General features: G+C 37.4%; 1 protein-coding gene across 1 annotated transcript in view; it reads right to left on the minus strand.

Moving 5' to 3' along the window:
• The window catches only part of ZC2HC1B (zinc finger C2HC-type containing 1B), a 35,020-nt gene extending 12,425 nt beyond the window's left edge, over positions 1 to 22,595 (minus strand). The window contains exons 1-5 of the mRNA XM_060167472.1: positions 22,568 to 22,595; positions 13,686 to 13,747; positions 11,282 to 11,401; positions 10,615 to 10,753; positions 408 to 547 (exon numbers count right to left, since the gene is read on the minus strand). Of these exons, the coding sequence (XP_060023455.1) occupies positions 408 to 547; positions 10,615 to 10,753; positions 11,282 to 11,401; positions 13,686 to 13,747; positions 22,568 to 22,595 (489 nt within the window). The remainder of the gene's footprint in view (positions 1 to 407; positions 548 to 10,614; positions 10,754 to 11,281; positions 11,402 to 13,685; positions 13,748 to 22,567) is intronic.
• Positions 22,596 to 22,720: the final 125 nt, after the last annotated feature.

Below are 22,720 nucleotides of genomic sequence, written 5' to 3' on the forward strand. Positions count from 1 at the left end.
AGAGCAAACACATGACCTGTAGAACAAGGCCTCCCTTGTGACGGCTTCCCCCACTTAGGCCAGTTTCACCTCAGGTTCAAGAGTCTTTTTGAGGTGGTTAAGGCTGATAACCACCATTGGTTAGAATTTTACCGTAATACTATAGAAGCACTACTTATACATCTAAGGCTTCAACCTAAGAAGCTTCAAACACTGTAGAAAATTTTTTTCTACAACACCCAAAGGTGCTGTTAGCTGGGAAGCACCCCTCAAAAAGAAGCCAAGTCCCATGAAGATGAGTGACAGTAATTGGCTATCTCGATCCTCACACTTCTCAGGATGGGTAATTTAGGTTCCCTAGCAAATTCTACCTGCTTTCCCTAGGCATGTAAGGGCACAAGAGCCAGCACTTGGGGAGAGATATTCACCTGTGCCCTGGTTGCCAATTTGGCTGCTGTCTGGGCTGGATAAAAGACTCGGCGAGAAGACTGATCCTTGCAGAAATTAATGTGTTGAGTGGCTGCGGTTTCATTAAATCTCCTCATACAATATGGACACCGAATATAATCTGAATGTAAAGATAACAATGAAAAAGCAATTAACATTTCAAAAACAACTCTGGAAGGGACTATATGAAATGAAGTAAATAGAATATGAACTCTGCTCCAACATGAAAGAGAGGTACCAAACTCTGGTTTGAGACAGGCTATTCCAGAGGGGGAGACATGCAAGGGCTCAAATAAAGGACAAGGTTTGGTAAATTTTTTCTACCTATGCACTTATTTCAGTTAAAAGTGTTCCCTTAAAATGTTTACATGCTATGTTGCTTTCTTAGAAAATAGATTAATTATATATACTTCGGAACTTCCCAATTAAATGAATTATTTAGTGAACGATTATGTAAAGAAAGGAGTCCTAGAATCACAGAATATTGATATTGATGACTGAAGGGCACAGAAGATTCAAAAGCCCCAGCTGTGGTACTGAGTGGGACAGAAGTTTATACAAAAGTTATGGAGCTACAGAGGGAGTAAGATGTTTCAAAATGTGGGTTTGGGGGATGGCATTTGAAACCAATGTCACAGTCCTTCTGCAGTGGCCAGATTTTCCCACTGAACTCCTAAGTGAGGAGGCAATTGATATGTTCAGAAAGGGGGTTAGGAAAAGGGAGCAGGTGAGGGTTCAAAAACAGAAAAGGGAAGAGCTTCCTGTGTTAGAACCTCTCTGGCAGCCCTGAGGGCACGGGGTCCTCTGAGGTTCTGGGGAATACCCATTGGTCTCAATTTGTCTCATTTGCAATTACTAGACAGTGGGAAAAAGGAGAAGTGAGAAAGATCTAAGGTCTTCTCAGAACGTGGAGATGCTCACATGTTCCAAAACCAGGTTGGAGCCTCCTCCTCCAAAGCAAGGGGGACCATGGGGGTCGTGTTGTTTTGTTTTGCTTTAGGCGCCTGGAAGGATGACAAAGTGGACATGTGCAACGTAAGAGAATAACTACCTCTTTCCCCAGGAAGGGCCTGAGATAGCACCACCTTAAACTCTGTGTGGAAGTTTGGTTTAGCACAGAGTCAAAATTCCTACACGTGTGAATGGGTATTTAAGGCAGTGAGGTCTTCAAAGTTAAGAGTTTTTTGAAGACATCTTTTAAAGCAGTTTGGGGAGTTTTCTACTTGAACAAATCATTTCCTAAAATGAATACTCATAAAATGAAAGAATTGGAATATGTAAGGAATTGGAATGAAAGAAACGGTTAGCACTTAACCTAACAGTTTATTGCACACTCTGGAAGGCATTACTTCATCATTAATTCCATACTTACTGAACACCTATTATGCTCCAAGCAACTTGGGGATACAATGTCTCTGTAATCAAGGACTAAGCATTCTAATACAGAAACAAAATTTTCCCATAGTGACAAATTCCTTGAACAAAATAGAACAGGACAAAGTAAAATAGAACAAAATAAAATAAAATAGAAATGGTGAAGGCTATGCAGCCTGCCTGGTACTGACTGGTTCTGAGCCTGAGCTCTTCACCTATGTGTGTGAACTTGGGCATGTTTCTGAACCTCCTTAAGCTTCAATTTCCCCAGTACCTACATATCACCTGTATCATTGAGTTGTTATGAAAGTTAACTATGATAATCCACAGTAGGGCCTGGTACAGTGGGTGGGGAGAACATGCTGTAACTATAAGGAAACAGGCCCAGCCAGGTTGTGTTCCAACTATCAAACAGGAAAGAATCTGCTTATGAAAACTAAAATAGGAAGTGCCATTATCATGCAGGACTCATTTACGATGGTGCAGAAAAACATCTAGAACGGGGTTCGTGGTTCAGGGGTTATTTCTTTAGTTTTACCGGCTGAAAAGTCAAGGTTTATATCAGAAATGCTGCTACCATAAACCAGACTCAGTTTGGGCAAAGACAGTGATTATGGCAGTGACTGTGTTGCTTCCTTAATCCCACTTGTTCATTCATTCATTGTGCCCTTCTGTGTGTTTGGCACTATATGCACTGTGGAGGAAACCAAGTTGAAGCGTAGTATTTCCCTGCTGACAAAGATCTTAGAGACGACTAGAGGCCTAGGTAAAGAAGCAGACAATTACCACTCCGGGGAATAAGCTTTGAAAGGAGGAAGCACTAGGTCCTCCAGGAGTCCACAGGAGGAACACGAAGCCCAGACTTTAGGGGCAGAGGAAGAGAACATCAAATATACTGAGAATGCAAAAACTCTTTTCTTGCAACAATAATTTGAACACAGCATGGCTGAGCTACACGTTCGACCCTCGTCTCAATCTGAGTCACCTCTTCCTCTATCAATAATGATGTCATAAAAATCACTATGTGCTATCTCTTTCAATAGATAATGATTTATAACTAATTAATTAATTTATTTATTTTTTGCCACACCGTGCAGCATGCAGGATCCTAGTTCCCTGACCAGGGATAGAACCCGTGCCCCCTGAAGTGGAAGCTTGGAGTCTTAACCACTGGACCACCAGGGGATTCCTGATAATGATTTTTAATGTCTTATTCCGTATCTCATAAAAGATTAAAGTAGAAAAACAAGCATCATTTAAAAATGCAAGCACTTTGTTGAGTACCCATGTCTACATAGCCCTGTGAAACGTGGACCAAATGTCCCAGGACCACTGAAAATCCCAACTGTAAATATTCTATATCACTGCCCTCATAAACTGTCACACAATCCTGGAAAGTTGAATGATTGGCAAACTTACTTAAGTCAGTAAGAATTTGAATAAATACATGCACGTCACAAAAACTGAGCCATGAAATAAGGAATCATGCTGGAAAAAAAATGGAAATTACTTGCGAACTCATACCTACTAGGCCATATGATTAATAATACTAGTAATATCTGTATAAATTTTCTAAGTATTTAAGCTGGAGAATATATGGGCTAATATAAAATCCCTGCACAATCAAAATAATTGAATAGTAATGAAAATGTGCTATTGGAGGTAATCATTTTGCTTGGTACATAAAATTATAATAAGGGCATAGGGAAGAATTTAATTATAAAACTGTATTTTAGCATAAAAATGTAAAGGGCAGAAAAATAAACTGTACACTTGATGAGGCCTGTACACAAAGGGAATTATTTATTTTAAAGAAACAATAATCCCCACATTTTAAATCCAATGTGGAAATTAGAGAAATTCACACAGCAGACCATCTGACATGGTTTCACTATTCAACTAAAGAACTAGAAGGTAGCCATCAACCCTGCAGCTTCTGCTATTAAAATGAAGTAGTTCTCATAAAAGATGCTTTTATTATACAAAGCTTCTTGCTAAAGTATTATCAAAATCACAGCCATAGATCTTTCTATGGAACATCTTAAGACAACACATGATTTCAAGTTAATTTTCATAAGCACCTAGCAAAAATGAAGCAATTATTAAGAGTATTTTCTGGTACTGAAGTTCAGATGATTTATTTTACGGATGATTTTTATAGTATTACACTTTGGTTTTGTTTGTTTTACTTTTTATTTTATTTATTTATTTTTTGGCTGTAACACTTGGCTTGCGGGATCTCAGATCTTAGTTCCCCAACTAGGGATCGAACCCGCGCCCCCGACAGTTTAAGTGTGGAGTCCTAACCACTGGAACACCAGAGAATCCCCTTTTTATACTTTTTAGAATGAACTTTGAGGAATAAGTTATGTGCATTAAAATGCACCTATTTTAAGTGTACAGTTTGAAAAGTTTTGACAAATACATACATTTGTGTAACCACCCCAATTAAAATATGAAACAAGTCTATTACCTCCAAAAGTTCCTTCATGCCCCTTTTCAGTCAATAATTCCCCCAAACCCAGACTCAAGCAACCAAAGATCTATCTTCCTGTCACTAAAGATAAGTTTTACCTCTTCTATATCTTACTACAAGACAGCATCCATGGTGTGCTACATGTATAGTTGCACTTTCTTCTTACTGTTCAGTTGTATTCCATTTTGTAAATATTCCACAGTTTATCCATCCACTTGTTGATGGTCATGTTCAGTTTATGCTACTTAAATGGAGCTGCTATAAACATTAATATGTAAGTCTTTTTTAAGGACATGTTTTCCATTTTTTGCACAAACAGCTAGGAGTGGAATCACTGTATAGGTAAGTGTATGTTTAACTTAAGAAAATACCAAAGTGGCTGTACTATTTTAGACTCCCAGCAGCAGCAGCAGCAGCAGCAGCAGCAGCAGCAGCGTATGAGCGTTCCAGTTGTTCCATATCTTAACCATCACTTGTATTGTCAGTTTTTTATTTTAGCCATTCAAGTGGGTGTGTAGTGGTATCTCACTGTGGTTTTTTTTTTTTTTGCGGTACGCGGGCCTCTCGCTGTTGTGGCCTCTCCCGTTGCGGAGCACAGGCTCTGGACACGCAGGCTCAGCGGTCATGGCTCACGGGCCCAGCCGCTCCGCGGCATGTGGGATCTTCCCGGACCGGGGCACGAACCCATGTCCCCTGCATCGGCAGGCGGACTCTCAACCACTGTGCCACCAGGGAAGTCCTCTCACTGTGGTTTTAATTTACATTTCCCTGATGAAAATGATGCTGAGTATCTTTTCACATGCTTAATGTCCATTATTTTGTGATGTTCTGTTCAAATACATCTCTTGCCTTTTCCTTATTGGGTTGACTTACTACTGAGTTATAAGACTTCTTTATATATTCTTGATATTTGACTTTCATCAGATACATGTATTATAAATATTTTCTTATCCTGTACCTTGCCTTTGCATTTTCCTAATGGTGTCTCTCAAAACTAATGTTTTTAATTTTGGTGAAGCCCAATTTATCAACTTCCTTTTTAAAAACCTGTTGCTGCATTTTGTGTCCTGCTTAAAAAATCTTTGTTGACTCTTAGATAAAAGATGTTTGGTTTTTCTAGAAATCTTATAGTTGTTGCACTTTATAGGTCAATGATTCATTTTGAATTAATTTTTGTGTATAGTATAAGACTATCCTTTCCCATGTTGAATTACTTTTGTTAAAAATCAACTGCCCATAGATTGGGGGGAGATCTATATTTAGATTCTCTTTTCTGTTCAATTGATATATTAATACCAAATTTCCATGATTACTGTAACATTTTAGTAAGTCTTGACATCAGGTAGTGTAAGTCCTCCAATTTTATTCTTTTTTCAAAACTATCCTGGCTATTCAAGATCCTTTGAATTTCTGTGTAATTTTAGAATCAGCTGGTCAATTCCTACTTGGCAAAGAAAACTTGCAGGGATCTTCACTGGAACTACATTGAGTCCATAGATAAATCTGGGGAGAACTGACATCATAACACAATGCATGAGTCTTCCAAACCATGAAAATGGTAAATCCCTCCATCTATTTTAGTCCTCTTTAATTCCTCTAAGCAATGTGTTGTGGTTTTCATTTTAAAAGTCTTACACATATTTTGTTAAATATATGCCTAAGTATTTCATGTTTTTTACATGATTGTAATGGCATTTTTCATTTCATTTTTTCAGTTGTTTATGCCTAGTGTATAGAAATACAATTCACTTGTGTATATTGACCTTATAACCTGAAAGCTTGTTAAAGGAACTTTTAATTTCAGTAGCTTTTTTTGTAGTTTCATAAGATTTTCTACATTTACTCATTCATGATCATGTTGTCTGTGAATAAGGATAGTTTTACTTCCTCCTCTCCAATCTTTAAATTTATGTGTATGTATGTATGTGTGTATAAAATATATAATTTTTTCTTATTACACTGGGTACTATGTCCAGTATAGTGTTAACCAGAAGTGGTCAGAAAGGACATCCTTGCTTTTTTTCTTAAATTCAGTGGGAAACTGTTCAGCTTTTCACCGTTAAGTGTGATATTAGCTGTAGATTTTTCAGAGATGTCCTTTATTAAAAGGAAGTTCCCTTCTATTTCTACCTTTCTAAGAGTTTTCTTTTTTAAACATGTATGGGTTATTACATTTTCTCACAGGCTTTTTTCCTGTAGCTACTGAGATGATCACATGCTTTAAAAAATATTTTGTTAATATGATGAATTACATTTACTATTTTCTTCCTTCTACTTAATTTAGGTGTAATTTGTTCTTTTTTTTAACTTTTTTTAAAAAATAAATGTATTTATTTATTTTTGGCTGTATTGGGTCTTCGTTGCTGCGCGCGGGCTTTCTCTAGTTGTCGTGAGTGGGGGCTACTCTGTGTCGTGGTGCGCGGGCTTCTCGTTGCGGTGGCTTCTCTTGTTGTGGAGCATGGGCTCTTCAGTAGTTGCAGCACACGGGCTCTAGAGCACAGGCTCAGTAGCCGTGGCACACAGGTCCAGTTGCTCCACTGCATGTGGGATCTTCCCGGACCAGGGCTTGAACCCGTGCCCCCTGCATTGGCAGGCAGATTCTTAACCACTGCACCACCAGGGAAGCCCTTTTTCTAACTTTTTAAAGAGGAAGTTTAAGGCAATTGATTTAAACCTTTTTTCTTTTCTAATATAAGCATTTAAAGCTATAAACTTCCCTCTAAGCACTGCTTTAGCTGAATCCCACAAATTTTGGTATGTTTTCATTACCATTCAGTTCAAAATATTTTCTAATTTTTCTTGTTCTTTCTTCTTAGATCCATGGGGTATTTAGAAATGATTTATTTCCAAATATTCAGGAGTTTTCTAGATATATTTTCATCATTAATTTCTAATTTAATTCTGTTGTGGTCAAATAACATAGTCTGTATGATTTCAGTCCTTTTAGATTTATTAAGACCCACTTTGTGGTCCTGCACGTGGCCTATCTTGATTGAACGTTACATGTGTACTTGATAACAATTATACTCTGCTGTTGCTGTGTATCACACTATAGCTATAGATGTTAATTGGGTCAAAATGTTACAAGCATTTCAGACTGATAGGTCTTCTTGATGAATATATCTTTTTAATTATTATCTCTGTTAATAATACTTGCCCTGAAGTTTACTTTTCCTGATATTAGTATTAGCTACTCCAGTTTTATGATTATTATTTGAATGCATATCTATCTTTTCCTGTGCTTAACATGTCAATCTACAATTGTTCAGACACTGCTGGTATTTCTCTTTTTATCCAGAGGAAAAGCACAAATCATAAGTGTACAGCTCCATGAAATGCTCACAAACTGTGCACACCCGTGAAACCAGCCCAGATCAAGACACAGAGAGTTCCCACCAATCCCCCTTGAGTTGCCTCCTAGTTGTCCCCACCCCTCCAAGTAAAATGACCTCCTGACTTCTAATCTCAGAGACTGAAACCTGAAGCTTCTAAAAAATTGAGTTTCTGATATTTATAAATAAGGAAGTCTGCATTCCTGCCATCCTTTGAGAAATCAGACCCAGCAACCTTGGGTGTGCGTTCCTTTGAGGCAGCTGTGTGCTGAGGCAGGAGCAGCTGTCCCTTAGGGAGGGTGTAGCCTCTCTAGGCCCACCTGGCTCACCTCATTTTGTCACCTGCCTGGCTTGCTTATTTGTGTCTTTATATTTAAGGTGTGTTTCTGTGGAAAGCATATAATTGGACCTTGCTTTATTATTCAGTGTGACAATCTCTGCACTTTATCCTAAGTGTTTAGGTCATTTATATGCAATTGTCCATAGGGTTAGGTTTAAATCTATCATCTTGCTATTTGTTTTTATCCTACCAGGTCTTTGTTCCTTTTTTCCTCTTTTCCTGTCTTTTTTTAGATTGAATTTTTTTCCATTTTATCTCCAGTCTATGTATTGTCTTATTAGCTATACATCAATATTTTTGAATGTTTACTCTAGGGCTTATTAATAGGGATCTTTATGATATAATACTCTATCTTCAAACAATGCTATACCTATTCAGGTATACCATAAGAACCTTTCAACAATATACATTCATTTTCCTCACTCAACCTTATCCTATTATTTTCATACATATCACTTCCAAATGTTATAATACCCATGTTATTACTTACACTTTAAAAAGTCATTTATAACCCTCAGCTAACATTATACTCAATGGAAAGCAAGACAAGGATGTCTGCTTTCACCAGTGCTATTTAACATGATATTGGAAGTTCTAGCCAGAAGGTTTAGACACAAAAAAGAAATAAAAGGCATACAAATAGGAGAGGAATAGGTAAAATTATCTCTGTTCACAAATGACATAATCAAATATGTAGAAAACCCTAAAGATTCCACACCAGAAACCAACTGTTAGAGCTAATAAGCAAAATTCAGCAAAATTGCAGGACAAAATCAACTCACAAAAATTACCTGTACGTCTATACACTAACAATCTGAAAAGAAAGTCAACAATTCCATTTACAATAACATCAAAAGAATAAAGTACTTAGAAATAAATTTAACCAAAGAGGCAAAAGACTCATACACTGAAAACTACAAAGCACTGCTGAAAGAAATTAAAGAGGACGTAAATGAATGGAAAGACATTCCATGTTCACGGACTAGAAGACAATATTGTTAAGATGACAACTACGCCCAAAGTGATGTACAGATTTAATGCAATCCCTATCAAAACTCAATGGCATTTTCAGAAATAGAAAAATAAACCCATCCTAAAAATTCATATGGAATCTCAAAGTTTCTAAATAGCCAAAATAATCTTAAAATACTCTCTACTTCCTGATTTCAAAACATACTACAAAGCTATAGTAATCAAAACAGTGTGGTACTGGTATGAAGATAGACATATAGAAAAATGGAAGAGAATAAAGAGCCTAGAAATAAGCCTTCATATATATAGTCAATTGACTTTTGATAAGTGTGCCAAGACCTTTCAATGGGGAAGGTACAGTCTTTTCAACAAATAGTGCTGAGAAAGGTACCACATGTAAAACTAGATATCCAACTTCCAATGATCTTACTTTATACCACATTCAAAAATTACTTGGATCAAAGATCTAAATATAAGAGCTAAAACTATAAAAACTGTTAGAATAAAAAACACAGGGGAGAGACTTCAAGATACTGGAGTATTTGACATCAAAAGCTAGGCAACAAACAAAAAAATAGGTAAATTGGACTTCATCAAATTACTTTTGGGCATCAAAGGTACCATCAAGAGAGTGAAAAGACAGTCCACAGAATGAGAGAAAATATCTGAAAATCCTATACCTGATAAGGGATTCGTGTTAACATTAATCTAATCATGCCTCTGGACCTAATTTCTAATTTACAAAAAAACAGGGGATGGAGAAACAAGTTAAATGTTAATTAATATGACTTAAAAAGCAGACAAATCCAGAACATGAGACATTCTAAAAGATAAGTGGCCTGGCAGGGGTATTGTGCAGGATTAAAAGGGACTAAAGAGACAACAAAAGACAATGCATGAACCTTGACTGAATCCTGGATTGTGGCTGAGTGGTGAGGAGAGAGCTTCAAAAGACATTCTTAAGATAACTGGGAAAATATGACTTCATATATTTAGTGTGATAATAGTATTGTGGTTATGCAGAAAAATGTACTTAAGAAATGCATGGTGAAATAGTTATGGGTAAAGTGTGATGATGTTTAAAACTTACTTTTAAATATTTATGCCCCCTCACAAAAAAAAGAGAAAGAGATAAAAAATATGGCAATAATGTCCAAATTGTCAAATTTAAGTGGAAGGTATATGAGTGATCATTGTACTATTCCTTTCTCTTTTCTGTGTATTTGAAAATGTTCAAAATAAAAAGCTGAGGGTAAAAAAGCTGTGGGCCACTAACTGTACAACTTGAAATGGTTAAAATGGTGATTTTATATTTTTATCTCAAAAAATTAAAACAGCTGTGGGTATTTGATGCTATGGAGCTATTACAGAACTGCTTAAACTGCTCTGCCCAGCTCCGTTCTCATAAACCAGGATGTGAGGGGCATCCCCTGGAGTTCTGTAATGCCATGACACTGGGTACAGGGGTGCACTCATGTTGAGGTAGAGTTAGAAGGAAACACAGAATCTTTACACAGAATTGAAAAAGAATAGGATAATATAAATTTTACGATAAATTTACTTTTATATAATTTAATTACTATTGTTAATTTTAGAGTTTATAGGAGGAAGGCATAATGACTAGGCCAAAAATCAAGCATAGCCTCAATTGGTTAAGAGTAAAATGTCAAAAGCAAACCAAACTGGACACACACCTAGGTTGATGGACGGAGGGGGTGGAGGTGGGAGAGGCTGGCCTTCTTTAATGGCTAGTGTACACTGCTTTGCTGATCGAATCGCAGTAATGAAGTCTTCATGTTGTTGTCTCCAGTTAGATTTTCTCATGGATTGAGGCTATAAAAAAATAAAACGTATACTAACCTAGACTATGTATCTCACCATTATAATTTTTTTTAAAGCTAGGATTTGGACTTACAAGAAACAGAACTGTGAAATTTGGAGAAAAAAGAGAATTTGTTTTCCAAAGGTACCAAAAGAGGTTTGGAAAATACAGTAATAAAATTTGCAAGTCACAATAGTGAGGGAAAACACAAAATAACAATCAGGAAAACAAAGAAATTACAAAACTTTAAAGGAAGACTTAAATGTAAGATTAAAAATGACTGTCTTCCAAGTTAATTGCTGGATTTAATGCTACTCTAATGAAAATATAAACGAGGTTTTTTTGGCCACATCTGGAAAGTATCTGAAATACATTTGGAAATCTAAGTGAGCATGATTAAAAAGAAAACAGTAAAGGTGGATTATACTTACATGACATTACACTGCATTATCAAGCAAAAATGAAACCAGAGAGCCAGAAAAAGGCTTTAATGTACTGAAGGAGATAATCAAGAACAGCAAGGAAGATATCGATAGTACCTTGGATTGAGGAGCCTTCCACACAGTGGGAATGTCAGTGCCCTGTAATCTTTGTTTTAAGGAATTGAAAGGTTTACGCTTTTTGTTGAACAGTTTTCTACGTATTGGTCCATGCCTTTCCTAGAAAAGAAGGAGTGGGGATTAAAATTTTTAACATGTACAATCACAAAGTTCGTAATGGCTCAGTGTACTCAAGCAGCCCCTGCTGCAGTGACTGGGTTGCACCTTCAGAGCCAAGTTCATTCTCTAACTCTCAAATCACAGCAGAGCAAATCCATCTGGCTCTCTTCACCCATGTTACACATAACGAGATATTGTGTTTGGGCAAGGTCAATAAAAGGCCTCTTCAGCTAAAGAAACTTACTTAAAATTTGGTCTTACATATTTAACTCTATCACTTGGGCTCAATGAATAGTTCCAAGCATTAAATAATGTTGAAAAGGCAAACTTTCTAGTTTAAGTTGAAATAAATTATTTCTGATATTCGGCTAGGTACTCACTGAAGCCAAGGAACTTTTCTTATTTCTTCTATTCTGTTTCCTGCCTTCACTGCTCTTAAATTCCAAAAGCACGTCATCCAGGAATTGAGTCCCAATAACCTTAACGTTGTTTTCCCATCATTTTGAAGGAACTCTTTGCATACAGCAAGGGGAAACTTAGCTTCTTACCAGTGGAACCTTCTCAGAAAAGCTCTTCTTACCACTCAACATTTCAAAATTGAGTTTAACTGGGTTACTTTTCTACACACAGCAAATCAAACCACTTAACTCCTGAAAAGGAGTGGAGAGGTTTCAAAGAAATATTTGAGAACATCTGCAAGAAACAACTGGGACAACCATACCACGAATGAAAAATACACCAATTCCATTTAAGTTATGAAGACATTTTCCCTTAGTGTGTCCAAACATTTCACATTCATGAAGTCATTTATTTTAGAGCAAATCTAAGCTTATAATATTAAATTTTAAAATATTACAATACTTATAAGACAATCGGCAGAGAAAACTACTCCAGGCAGTAGACCTGTAAGTACTCAGCATTTCTGGTAAAAAAAAAAACCAGGGAGCCAGCATGCAGAGCTTTGCCTGTGTACCATTTTTATAAAGTCTGCACTGCACCACTATGGGATTATGCCAGGATCTTTGCCTTCCACTCTTAAGTCCTCTTCCTTGGTGGTCATGTAGCTCACAACAGCTATCACTTAGACAGTTGCTTTGTCCAGACCCAAAAAATACAGGCTCCATGAAAAATCACTGCACCTGGCTACGAACAAGCCATACCACTTTAAACTGAAGGAGAGAGAGAGAGAGCAGACCACTTGATCAAATGCTCTTTGTAGCCTAGAAATGGGTCAATGAAGTAAAACTCAAGAGGACCCAAGAATACTTGGCATTTAGTGATCCCTCTTCAAACGGTACCTTCTAGGTCTCAAATCCATTCTCATGGGGTGCAGTCCTGGGTTAGCAAAGGCAGCTCCCTAGTGGATTGTTGGGATACAACAGGCCCTGTGAGTTCCCCTTCTAGATCCAGCAAACTCTAGCTGCGGTTAACTAGAACAGATATTTCACTTTTAAATTCCCCACAGAAATAAAACCTACAACCTCATTTGGTAGTCTTTTGCCCCAAATGCAGTCAGGTTTATAGTCCAAATTCTTTAAGTTCAAAACAAGTCTCTTTGACCTAAATGTCCCAACAGTTCATTATCATCTTAGATTTTTGTTTTAAATCGTTTTTCTTGGGAACTCCTTCATAATATGGGGGGCCTACTACCTGTCTGTTTCCCTAATTTTGAAATAAATCAAGCTTTTATTCAACTTTATAGGCATCAATCCGGGGACCTGACATGCAGTTAGCTTGAATCTAATTAACAATTAGGTCTTGGAACAAGCCTTACATCCATTTTGTTCAAATTACATAAAACCCCTGAAACTAGAGAGTTCTGTCTTTATACGTGGCAAAGCAGGAAACAGAGGGAGGTTAAAGGACTTGTCAGAATTAGTGACAAATTTGAGGCTAAAAGCCAAGTTTCCAGATGCTCCAAATTCAATGTTCATTCCTCTTGACTAGCTAATTTCCCTGGTGCTTTGGCCTTAAAATTTGAATTTTTGATGCTTATAGAAAAGGCGAAAGAGCCAAAACCTCTCAAGAGACAATCAGCTGTGCCAAGATACTTTCATCTGGCTTCCTTTTAGTAAGAGGACCATGTTTAATAAGTTCCCTTTTGAATGGGGCAGCACTGATCTGCTTAAGTGTCCTCTGGGCCTGCCAGCCATAGGTTATGTACTTTTCTCCCCTTGCTTTCCCTCCACATCTGTCTTTAATCTTTGCCACTGTGGCCTCCTCACTGACTTGACAGTTCATTTAACTCCAATGAAACACATCTACAAAATGTCTTTATGTTTACCAGAACATCTGCTGCAAAGCGTCTTCCACAGACTTCACAGGGAAATAATTCCTGATTGCCATCTGTATAGGATCCAAGAGCACATTATGTTAATTTCACAGAATTGCCTGCCCGAGAAGAAATGATTAACTGGAGGAGACCTCAATAGCTTGATATCCTCACTCTCTTTTCCCCTCTCCAACTACTTCCTTCTATTAGGAAGGTCCTTTGTAAAACTCACCCGTTTTCCTCTCCTACCCTAGACTTCTCACTTCACTGAACAGATAAAGTCCATATGCTTCAGGCAACTAGAGTATAATTATTTAATATTTAATATATTCTTAAACTAACTGCCTGATAGCTTAGCTTTAGACATAAGTACAAAGTTGATACCCTAGTATGAAGTCATAAATAATCCAATGGTAACATCTTTTAAGACTGCTACTAGAATGTAAGGCCATGTATGTGCTAAATGAAGGCATGCCATTTTATCATGGACAGTATGAAAAGGGTTGCCTAGTCATTGAATTTACGGTAAACTTTCCTGAGAATGGCTTTCTCTCTCTTGATAAATCTCTTTGCCGGAAAAACTCCTACCTGAGAGGAAGGAAGTAGAAGAGGATGAAAGGGACCAAGTAGAATTGGTGGGCTTTGCTCCAAATCAGGAAAGACAGAGCCAATACAATGGAGAAGCACATGAGGATGATGAACACCATCCCAAGGGTGGTGCTTAGTGCAGGATCTCTTTATGGGGCCTGTGAAGAACATTCACTGCTGATGTTTTATATGCAGTAGAGAATGAGTGAAGGCCTACAATCATAATATGCTCACTACTTGCTATTGCCTTTTTTAAAATATTCAATTATTGTAGTGTTTTCCAAGTTAAATGAAGAATAAACTCAAATTAAAAAAAAAAACTGACTGTGCCCACTATATCCCAATGCCTCAAAGTACCTGACCCACAGTAAGGTTCTCAATAATTACTTGTTACATGTATGGGTCAAACAAGAATTGAGTTTCTACCATAGGACCAATCATTCAATAAATAATTAAACGCCTGCCATATGTAACTCTGTGGGAATACTGAGAGAAACCATACATGGGTCCAGCATAGAAAAGGCAAGTATGTCCATAAATTACTTTAAATGAAGTTAGAAAAGCAAATCATTGTGGAATTCTGAAAAATAAAAGTTTTGTTTCATATTACTGCCTTTCAGTCCATCTGGAGTTGAGTATATAAGATTAAAAAAGCAGTTTGATCATGCAGAAGATTTTGTATTAGACTAACCATTTGGGCTCTATTCTACAAACAAGGCGAGCAATCAAGGACACTGAGTAGGAAGAACCTGAACAGAGCTGTGGAAGATTTATGTGACGAAGCTGAGGAGGGATGAATGGATGGTGGTGAGGATGGAAAGTGGGATATTAGTTAAAAGGCAGAAGATGTAGGCCTGAAATGGAAAGGAAAGAGGAAATGGGAGAAACTGTGGTCAAAGAATCAATAAGATGACTAGATGTGGGGGGAGTTGGGAGGTGACAGAGAGAAGAATGCTGAGGGACTGAGAAGACGGTAGAACTACGGATAGAAATAAAGAATTCGAAAAGAAGGGCCATCTTGTAAGAAGAATGACCTCAGCTTTGGAAATACTGAGTTTGAGATAGAGTCATCCAGCCAGCAGGATGGAAATGAGGGAGGTCAGGGCTAGAGACACAGATGTAGGCTTTGTTTGGAGAGTGATGTAAAGGCATGATATTGCCAGGGAAGAGGTCATGGAAAGAGAAGTACAGGCATGATCCCCAGGGAACTCCATATTTAAGGGCCAAGAAGATGATGATGATAAGCCAGAAGGAGAAGCAGGAGAGAACAGGGTCATGGAAACCATGGGAAGACGGTTTGAAAAAGGAAGGCCTGATTAACAGGAATCAGATGGTAGCTCATTACAGACACTGTTGATTTAAATGATTTCTTCTCACATCTGCCAGATGGTATTATATTTGCAGCACAGGTCATCCATTACAGCATACAGAAATACCACTCTTCCTCTCTGTTCTTCTGGCCTTCTAACTTTATAAGAACTGGGTCTTAATTTTCTTTTTTTTTTTTTTCCAGCAAGGATATCCCACCTCTCCACATACTTACTCATTAATAAAAGCTACTCATCCTAATTACAAAACTGCTACTTTTTTCTAAAATACTAATGAAGGATGATTTACTTTTATGACTATTACTGTAACATTTGTAGGGTGATTTCCTGTTCCCCAAACACTTTTCCTATGTAATCTCATTTAACTCCTCACAGCAATCCTATGAAATAGGGTTGATACTTTTTTTTTTAACAGATAAGAAAATGAAGGTTCAAGGTTAGGTGACTTCTTGAGGACAACAGGTAGTAAGTAGTAACAATGAGACTCAAACTTGAGTCTCTGTCTCTACAAGTATTAAGACTATTTACTCAATGATCACCATAAATAGAAAGACACTGTATCACTACTAACCTGCAAAGCAAATGGAAGCCCCTGGAGGATCAATGACCTTTGGTTTAAATCAGTGAGTTTTTAATTCAATACGTTTGAAATAATGACAGATACAATAAGACTCAATTGAACACCTGAGATAGATGGACCACCACATTCTGAACCACATTCAACTTGGAAGCTTGACAGTGAGGAAGAAAGGGAACATGGAGAACCAAACACAGAGATCAACAGAACCTTAAAAGAATCTTTTGAAACAACCAAGATGCCCTTCAATAGGTGAATGGTTAAACAAGCTGTGCTATATCCATACCCTGGAACACAGCTCAGCAATAGAAAGGAACACTACCAATACATGCCACAAACTGACTCAATCTCATTGCTGAGTGAAAAAAGTTAATCTCAAAAAGTCACATAGTGTATGATTCCATTTGTAAAATATTCTCAAAATGACAAGTTTGAGGGGGAAAAGAGATTAGTGACTGCTAAGAGGTAGGGATGGTCAGGGAGGGAGGTGGCTGTGACTATACAGAGGTGGAATGAGGAAGACCTCTGGGTGACGGGACAGTTCTGTATCTTTACTGCGGTGGTGGTTATGCCTGTAATAACATGGTATGGAACTATAAACACTCCTTATACCAATGCAAACTTTCTGGTATTTACACTGTACTGTAGTGAAGATGTAACTTGGGGGAAACTGGATAAAGAGTGCAGGAATCTCTCTGTAATATTTTGCAACTTTTCATGAATTATGTCAAAATTAAAAGTTTACATATCTAGGGGTTGGCAAATTGTGGCCAGTGGGCCCAATCAGAGGCTGCATGATCTTGTAAATAAAGTTGTAATGGTACACCGCCAGGCCCATTTGTTTGTTTATAAAATATCTACTGTCGTTTTCGTGCTACAACAGCAGAGTTGAGTAGTTTTAACAGAGACCTTATGACCTGCAAAGCCAAAAATTATACTTTCTGGCCTTTACGAAGTAGGTTGCCAATGAGTGAATGAGAATGTAGTAATTAAAAATGATTTGTGGGAGAATAACATGGAGAATTTTATTTACAAATAAAGACTGGAAGGATATATATACATATATATGGTACACACACACTACACATTTAATATATAGTAATTACCTCTGAGTGGTAAGAAAAAAGGTGACTATTTCTTTAGTTTCCTAAATTTTCCATTTTTCTATAAAGATTATGCATTGCTGTTAAAAAATAAAAGAATGACATTAAAAAACCCTTTTGATAGAAAAGATTCTAAAACAATGTGTATTAACTTAGCTATTTCTAACTTTACTCTTTCTAATTGGAGTCTCAGTAGACTATTAAAGTGGCTATTGTTTTTATACATTGGTTCATAATCTTAAGACAATTTTTAAAATGAGGAAAGTGATCTGGAAGTGATCAACAGTTTTGTTTAGTATGTTAACAATGAAAAAATAAGCATTACAAAGATCTCAGTTCAAAAATTTTATAAGAAACCTGGAGAGGATTACGGCTGTAATGAAATTGGAAGAAATTCTACTTGAGACTAGACATTCTCTTTCTGAGCTGGAAGTTAAGAATGCTTTGTAGAGATACCTACCAATCCGTATTTCCTTATAAAGGCATTACAGAGAACGAAAAAGGAAGACATTTTCTCATTTAGCTGTCAGTGAGTCAAGAAACTCTTTTTAAGTCCTTTGCAGTCCAGGACATGCAAATATTAGCAATATTGACATCTTCCAGGGCCTTATGGCAAAGGGGGTGGCATACTAGCTGAAACTTATTATCTCAGGAACATGACTTATAAAAAAAGGAACTGAGACTAATGAGTTAGGATGGCAAAGAGAACATTCCATCTTATTTTTGCTTTCCCCCAAAACACTACAGTAAAGGGATGTAGAAACATGGAGGACCAGGACAGGGAGGAAAGAGGACAAGAATAAAAAAACTGGAATCTGGAAAGCTGATGGACCATGGTAGCCAACCTGGAGGACATAAAACTACATCAAAATCCACTTCCCAGGCTGATGGTAGAAAAAACTGAGAACCTTCCAGATTTACACTGCAGAGTCCTTCAAATTCACAGAAACCCCTGGAGCAGCACATACCTCTGACACAGGGACAGGATACGTGAAGAGGAGGAAGAAGAGACTGCTAAAATATCAGGGAGAAAGTTTTCTAAAAAGAAGTGAAGATTCCTAGAACGCCCCCCTTCATCCCACAGCCCCTGGGTGATTGTCTTTCTCCAATTCTAGCAGAAGTCTACTCTCCAGAAAGGATGAGAGGAGGTCTGTGCATGAGTCAACATGAGGCACAGCTGAAGGCATGGGTAGGCAGATACAGATGTATATACACGTATACATGGTTGAGTCTCATTATTTGTGCTAGTTACATTCCATAAATCCCTGCAAGCACTAAATGAACAAATACTGACTCATTCATTACTCTCAAATAATGCACTATACAAATGGATTTGTATATCAACACACAATCTTGTTTTATGAATTTGTTTAAAGATACCTTATTTAAATATATACATTGTTGATTCAGTAATATTGAATTCACGGCCAACCACACTATAATGCATGCTTGCATGAAGATTATCTAATAGACATATTTTCTCCATAAGGCATATCACAGCCTTCCTGCACTTAGAAGCATTAGATAGCCCTTCAACACTATGCTCGGGAGCCTTTTAAACAGTGAAATCACCAAGAAAAAGTGCAAAATTATGAAAAGCATGGCACGAAGCAGACCATAAAAAGGACACTTGTTTATAGTAGGACAGCTGAAACAAGAAGGCAGAGCATCACCTTGCTCTACCTTAGCTGGGAACATGTGTGTTGGTTGACTCAACTTTTTAACGGGTATGTGTCATATCTGTGAATGGCCATGAAAGCACCATGAATATTGATTTAGGGTTACAAATTTTAGTGAGGAGGTGAATTTGCAAATAGAGATTCCATGATTAATGAGGATTAACTGTATATGTATACACATATATACATACACACACACAAAAGTGTGTGTATATGTATATAATCTAGTGATTAATCTCATGATCAGTGATGCTGGAAGCAGAGAATATCCCACACCCACCTTCCTCTACTTGGCTCACAGAATTCTGCCTGCCAGACCCTTACTCTCAAGGCAGAATGGAAGCTTCCCTGGGAATATAATCATTCCATGGAGAAAGAGCTAAAGATACCGACATTGGGAAGATTCCCAAACAGCTCACCCAGACCACCCTACAAAAAAAAAGCTCAAAATCAACCAATGTTACCCATCCAGAGTTCCTAGTGTTCTCGTCCTCCAATCTTAATCATGAACAAACAGACAGGAATTTCCAAAGATCTGAGGAAAATCTCTAGCATGTAAGCCCAAAGTAAACAAAAGAGAAATTTAAAGGAAAATTAAAGCTCTTAGAAATTAAAAACTCAACAGATAGAATTAGGGAAATCTCCCAGAAAGTAGAGTGAAATGGCATAGAAATGGAGAGAAACATAAGCAAATTAGGAGGTCCAGGAGATCCTACTCCAAATAGGAGTTCAGAAGACAAAAGGTGAAAATGCAAGGAAGAAAATAAAAATAATTTTAAACTATTTCCAGAAGTGAAAGGACATGAGCCTCCTATTTGAGAGGACACCCACACAAATGAAAATATGTCTAGAACAATAAATATCATTGTAAAATTTCAGAACACTGAAGACAGAGATCCTACTTAGAGGAAAAAAAAGTAACATACAAAGTATAAGGAGTGAGAATGGCTTCAGATTTACAAATAGTAAAAATGGAAATAAATGGGGAAAAATTCTCTAAACTTCTGAGGGAAAATTATTTACAACCCACAGTTTTATACCCAGCCAAGCTATCAATCAAATATGGGGGTAGAACACATTTCCAGACGTGCAAGCTTTCAAAAAGTTTACATCCCATGTACTCTGTCTCAAGAATTACTGGAGGATATACTCCACAACAAGGTGAGTAAAAGATACAGCAAATAGCCATTCAGTAGAGGAGGGAGAGAAGGGGATTCCCAGGATAACAGCTGGGCACCAGAACTAGAGAAGCAACCAGTTCAGACTGGAGGAGTGGGACTAAAGACACAGACATGCTGAAGGCTGTCATAACCTAGATATTCACTGCCTTTGTAATCTGAGGATGGCATGTCCTATATGTATCTGGCTCTCATTCTGTTCTATACTTGGCTTGCTTGACGAAATCCCAGCGAAGTGCCTTCTCACCCTTCATACTCACATGTCTAGATAAGCTGAGGATACTCATTTCACTCCACAGGAAAGTTCTGCACTCATCTCTTCAGAGACAGAGAGAGGTCATAAGTATGGAAGCATAAAATATAAAATGAGCATACAATTGCTAAGCCTAGTTTGGCAGGAGATTCAGGATGCTTCAACTATGGTCACTTGTGTTCCCAGGACTCACTCATCACCTGGCTCACTGACATCACCACACATGGGGCTCTTGTAAACTCTAAGAGCTGAAGTCAGACTCAGAAACTATTCAGCTCATCTTCTCAAGGATGCCTTGATCAAACAGTAGCAATTACTTCCCTCATTGAGCTAGATTTGTGCTTCTCAGTTGCTCAAAACAAGATACTGTGTTTATAGGGATGCCATGCAGGTGATGATTAATATAGAAGTCCAGATAATTCATAAAAGTTACCCAAGGAAAGAAAAAACTGAATAAATTGAGGATTTATTCAAGCCACCTATAGGTGGCTTCTGTGTTCTATTTCTTAACTTGAATAACTTGTTCTACTTCTTAACTTGAATAGCGGGTATGTTTGTTTTATTATACATTCTCCATAAGGCCATTAGAAGTTTTACCTTCTTCTGACCTGGAACAAACAAGCTGGATAAAACATACTAATGTCAGCACACAGAAGCAACATAAAAGTACTGATAATCTAACAGTAAAGTTACAAGATAGCTAAAGTTCTGTCCTTCACCTGAGGTGATTTGATGACATCACAACAGAGATGTGGATACATCACTGGTAATAATCACAAATAGTAAGAACTTTTGATACTTAGTTTGACTTGTAAAATAAGTTCCAAAGTATCTGAAAAAGTGACTTTATACCAATCACAGACAGTGCTTAAACAAAATAGGTCCTTAAGATACAGCAGGCAAATTCTTCACGATTTTGCCAACTGTCTGGGATGCCTGAGGTCTTCCTTCTGGCTAACACTGAGGCTACGTCTTTTTGTTCCAAGTTTAAGCAATTCTTTTCTCCTCTAGCTTAAGCAATTCTTTTCTCAATTGTCTATCCCAACTATCCATTCATTTTTATATTTCTTAGTGACCATTTACCAAATGCCAGGCTCTGTTCTAGACCCTGGGGATAAAGTAGTAAACAAAAATACCCTGCCCTCAGTTTGTTCTAGTGAGATGAGACTGAAAAAGAAGATAAAATCAGATGCCAGTAGATGTTAAGGAGAATATAAAGCAGGCAAGGAGCATAAGGAATGCAGAGGAGGGATGTTTGTGCTATTTTTAAATACACGGTCAGGGAAAAGTTTATAGGGGAGGTGACAATTGAGCACCATCCTTAAGGATGATTTATTTACAGCCAGAGCACTTCAGGGGGAACAGCAAGTACCAAGATCCTCATTTCAAGTGGTACTTATCACAGTGACTTGGCATTAGTTATATTTTGCTGCACACACCCTGCCTCCTCAGACAATGCAGTCCTTGAAGGCAAAACCCCCTTATTGCTTTGGTCACCTAACATTTAACATGGAGCTTATGTTAAGTTCCCAACCACTGTTTATATAACTGACATAGTAAATATTCCAAAATGTTATGAAATAATACAAAATATCATGTAAGAACTTTTTTCCAGAATAAAATCAAGATCTTTAAATTTGGAGGATAATCAGTCTAAATCACAATATGCTTCACCAAGACTAGTGGCTTATAGGCACTTTCTCTTAATTGCAAAACATACAATGTGTTAATTTAAACCATTTGGGTCAGGTGTGGTGAAATTAAAAGCTCCGAAGATGGAATCTGAAGAGCACCAAGTCAAAGTAACATTCTAGAGTCTTGCTAGTTTTAAGAACCTTCAAATGAGATGGCTACCAAAATAAATGGTCAATCTCTTTAGGATTTAGTACATTCCTGATACTAACATAAACCATCAACTGGCCCTTTGCTTCTGCAGGTTGGCATTTAAATACACACTCTCCAGTATTCTACTTCTGTAATGACAAGCTCTTCAGCCAAGTTTTTTCTATCAGTGTTGGTAGAGTACCTAACGCTATTGTTTTTCACAACTCTTTTAAAAATTCTACAATGATTAGATTTAGAACTGATAACGTATAGAACAAGATAACACCTCCCAGCTGAGGAAAAGTCATAATCAAATTATAGACGAAGACACTTTCTAATAACTTAGATATCAAATGCAGCTCACCTGCTAAGAATGGTTCTGCCTCAGCCATTCTGTACCCAACTCAGACCAACAGTGTCCACAGATTTTTTTTCAGAACAGTCCAGATAACAACATATTAGCCATGGACACATGAACATGGGTCACTAACAACTTGTCTGTTCCAAGAAAGTCACA

Source organism: Lagenorhynchus albirostris, chromosome 12, assembly GCF_949774975.1.
Source record: "Lagenorhynchus albirostris chromosome 12, mLagAlb1.1, whole genome shotgun sequence".
Lineage (NCBI taxonomy): Eukaryota > Metazoa > Chordata > Mammalia > Artiodactyla > Delphinidae > Lagenorhynchus > Lagenorhynchus albirostris.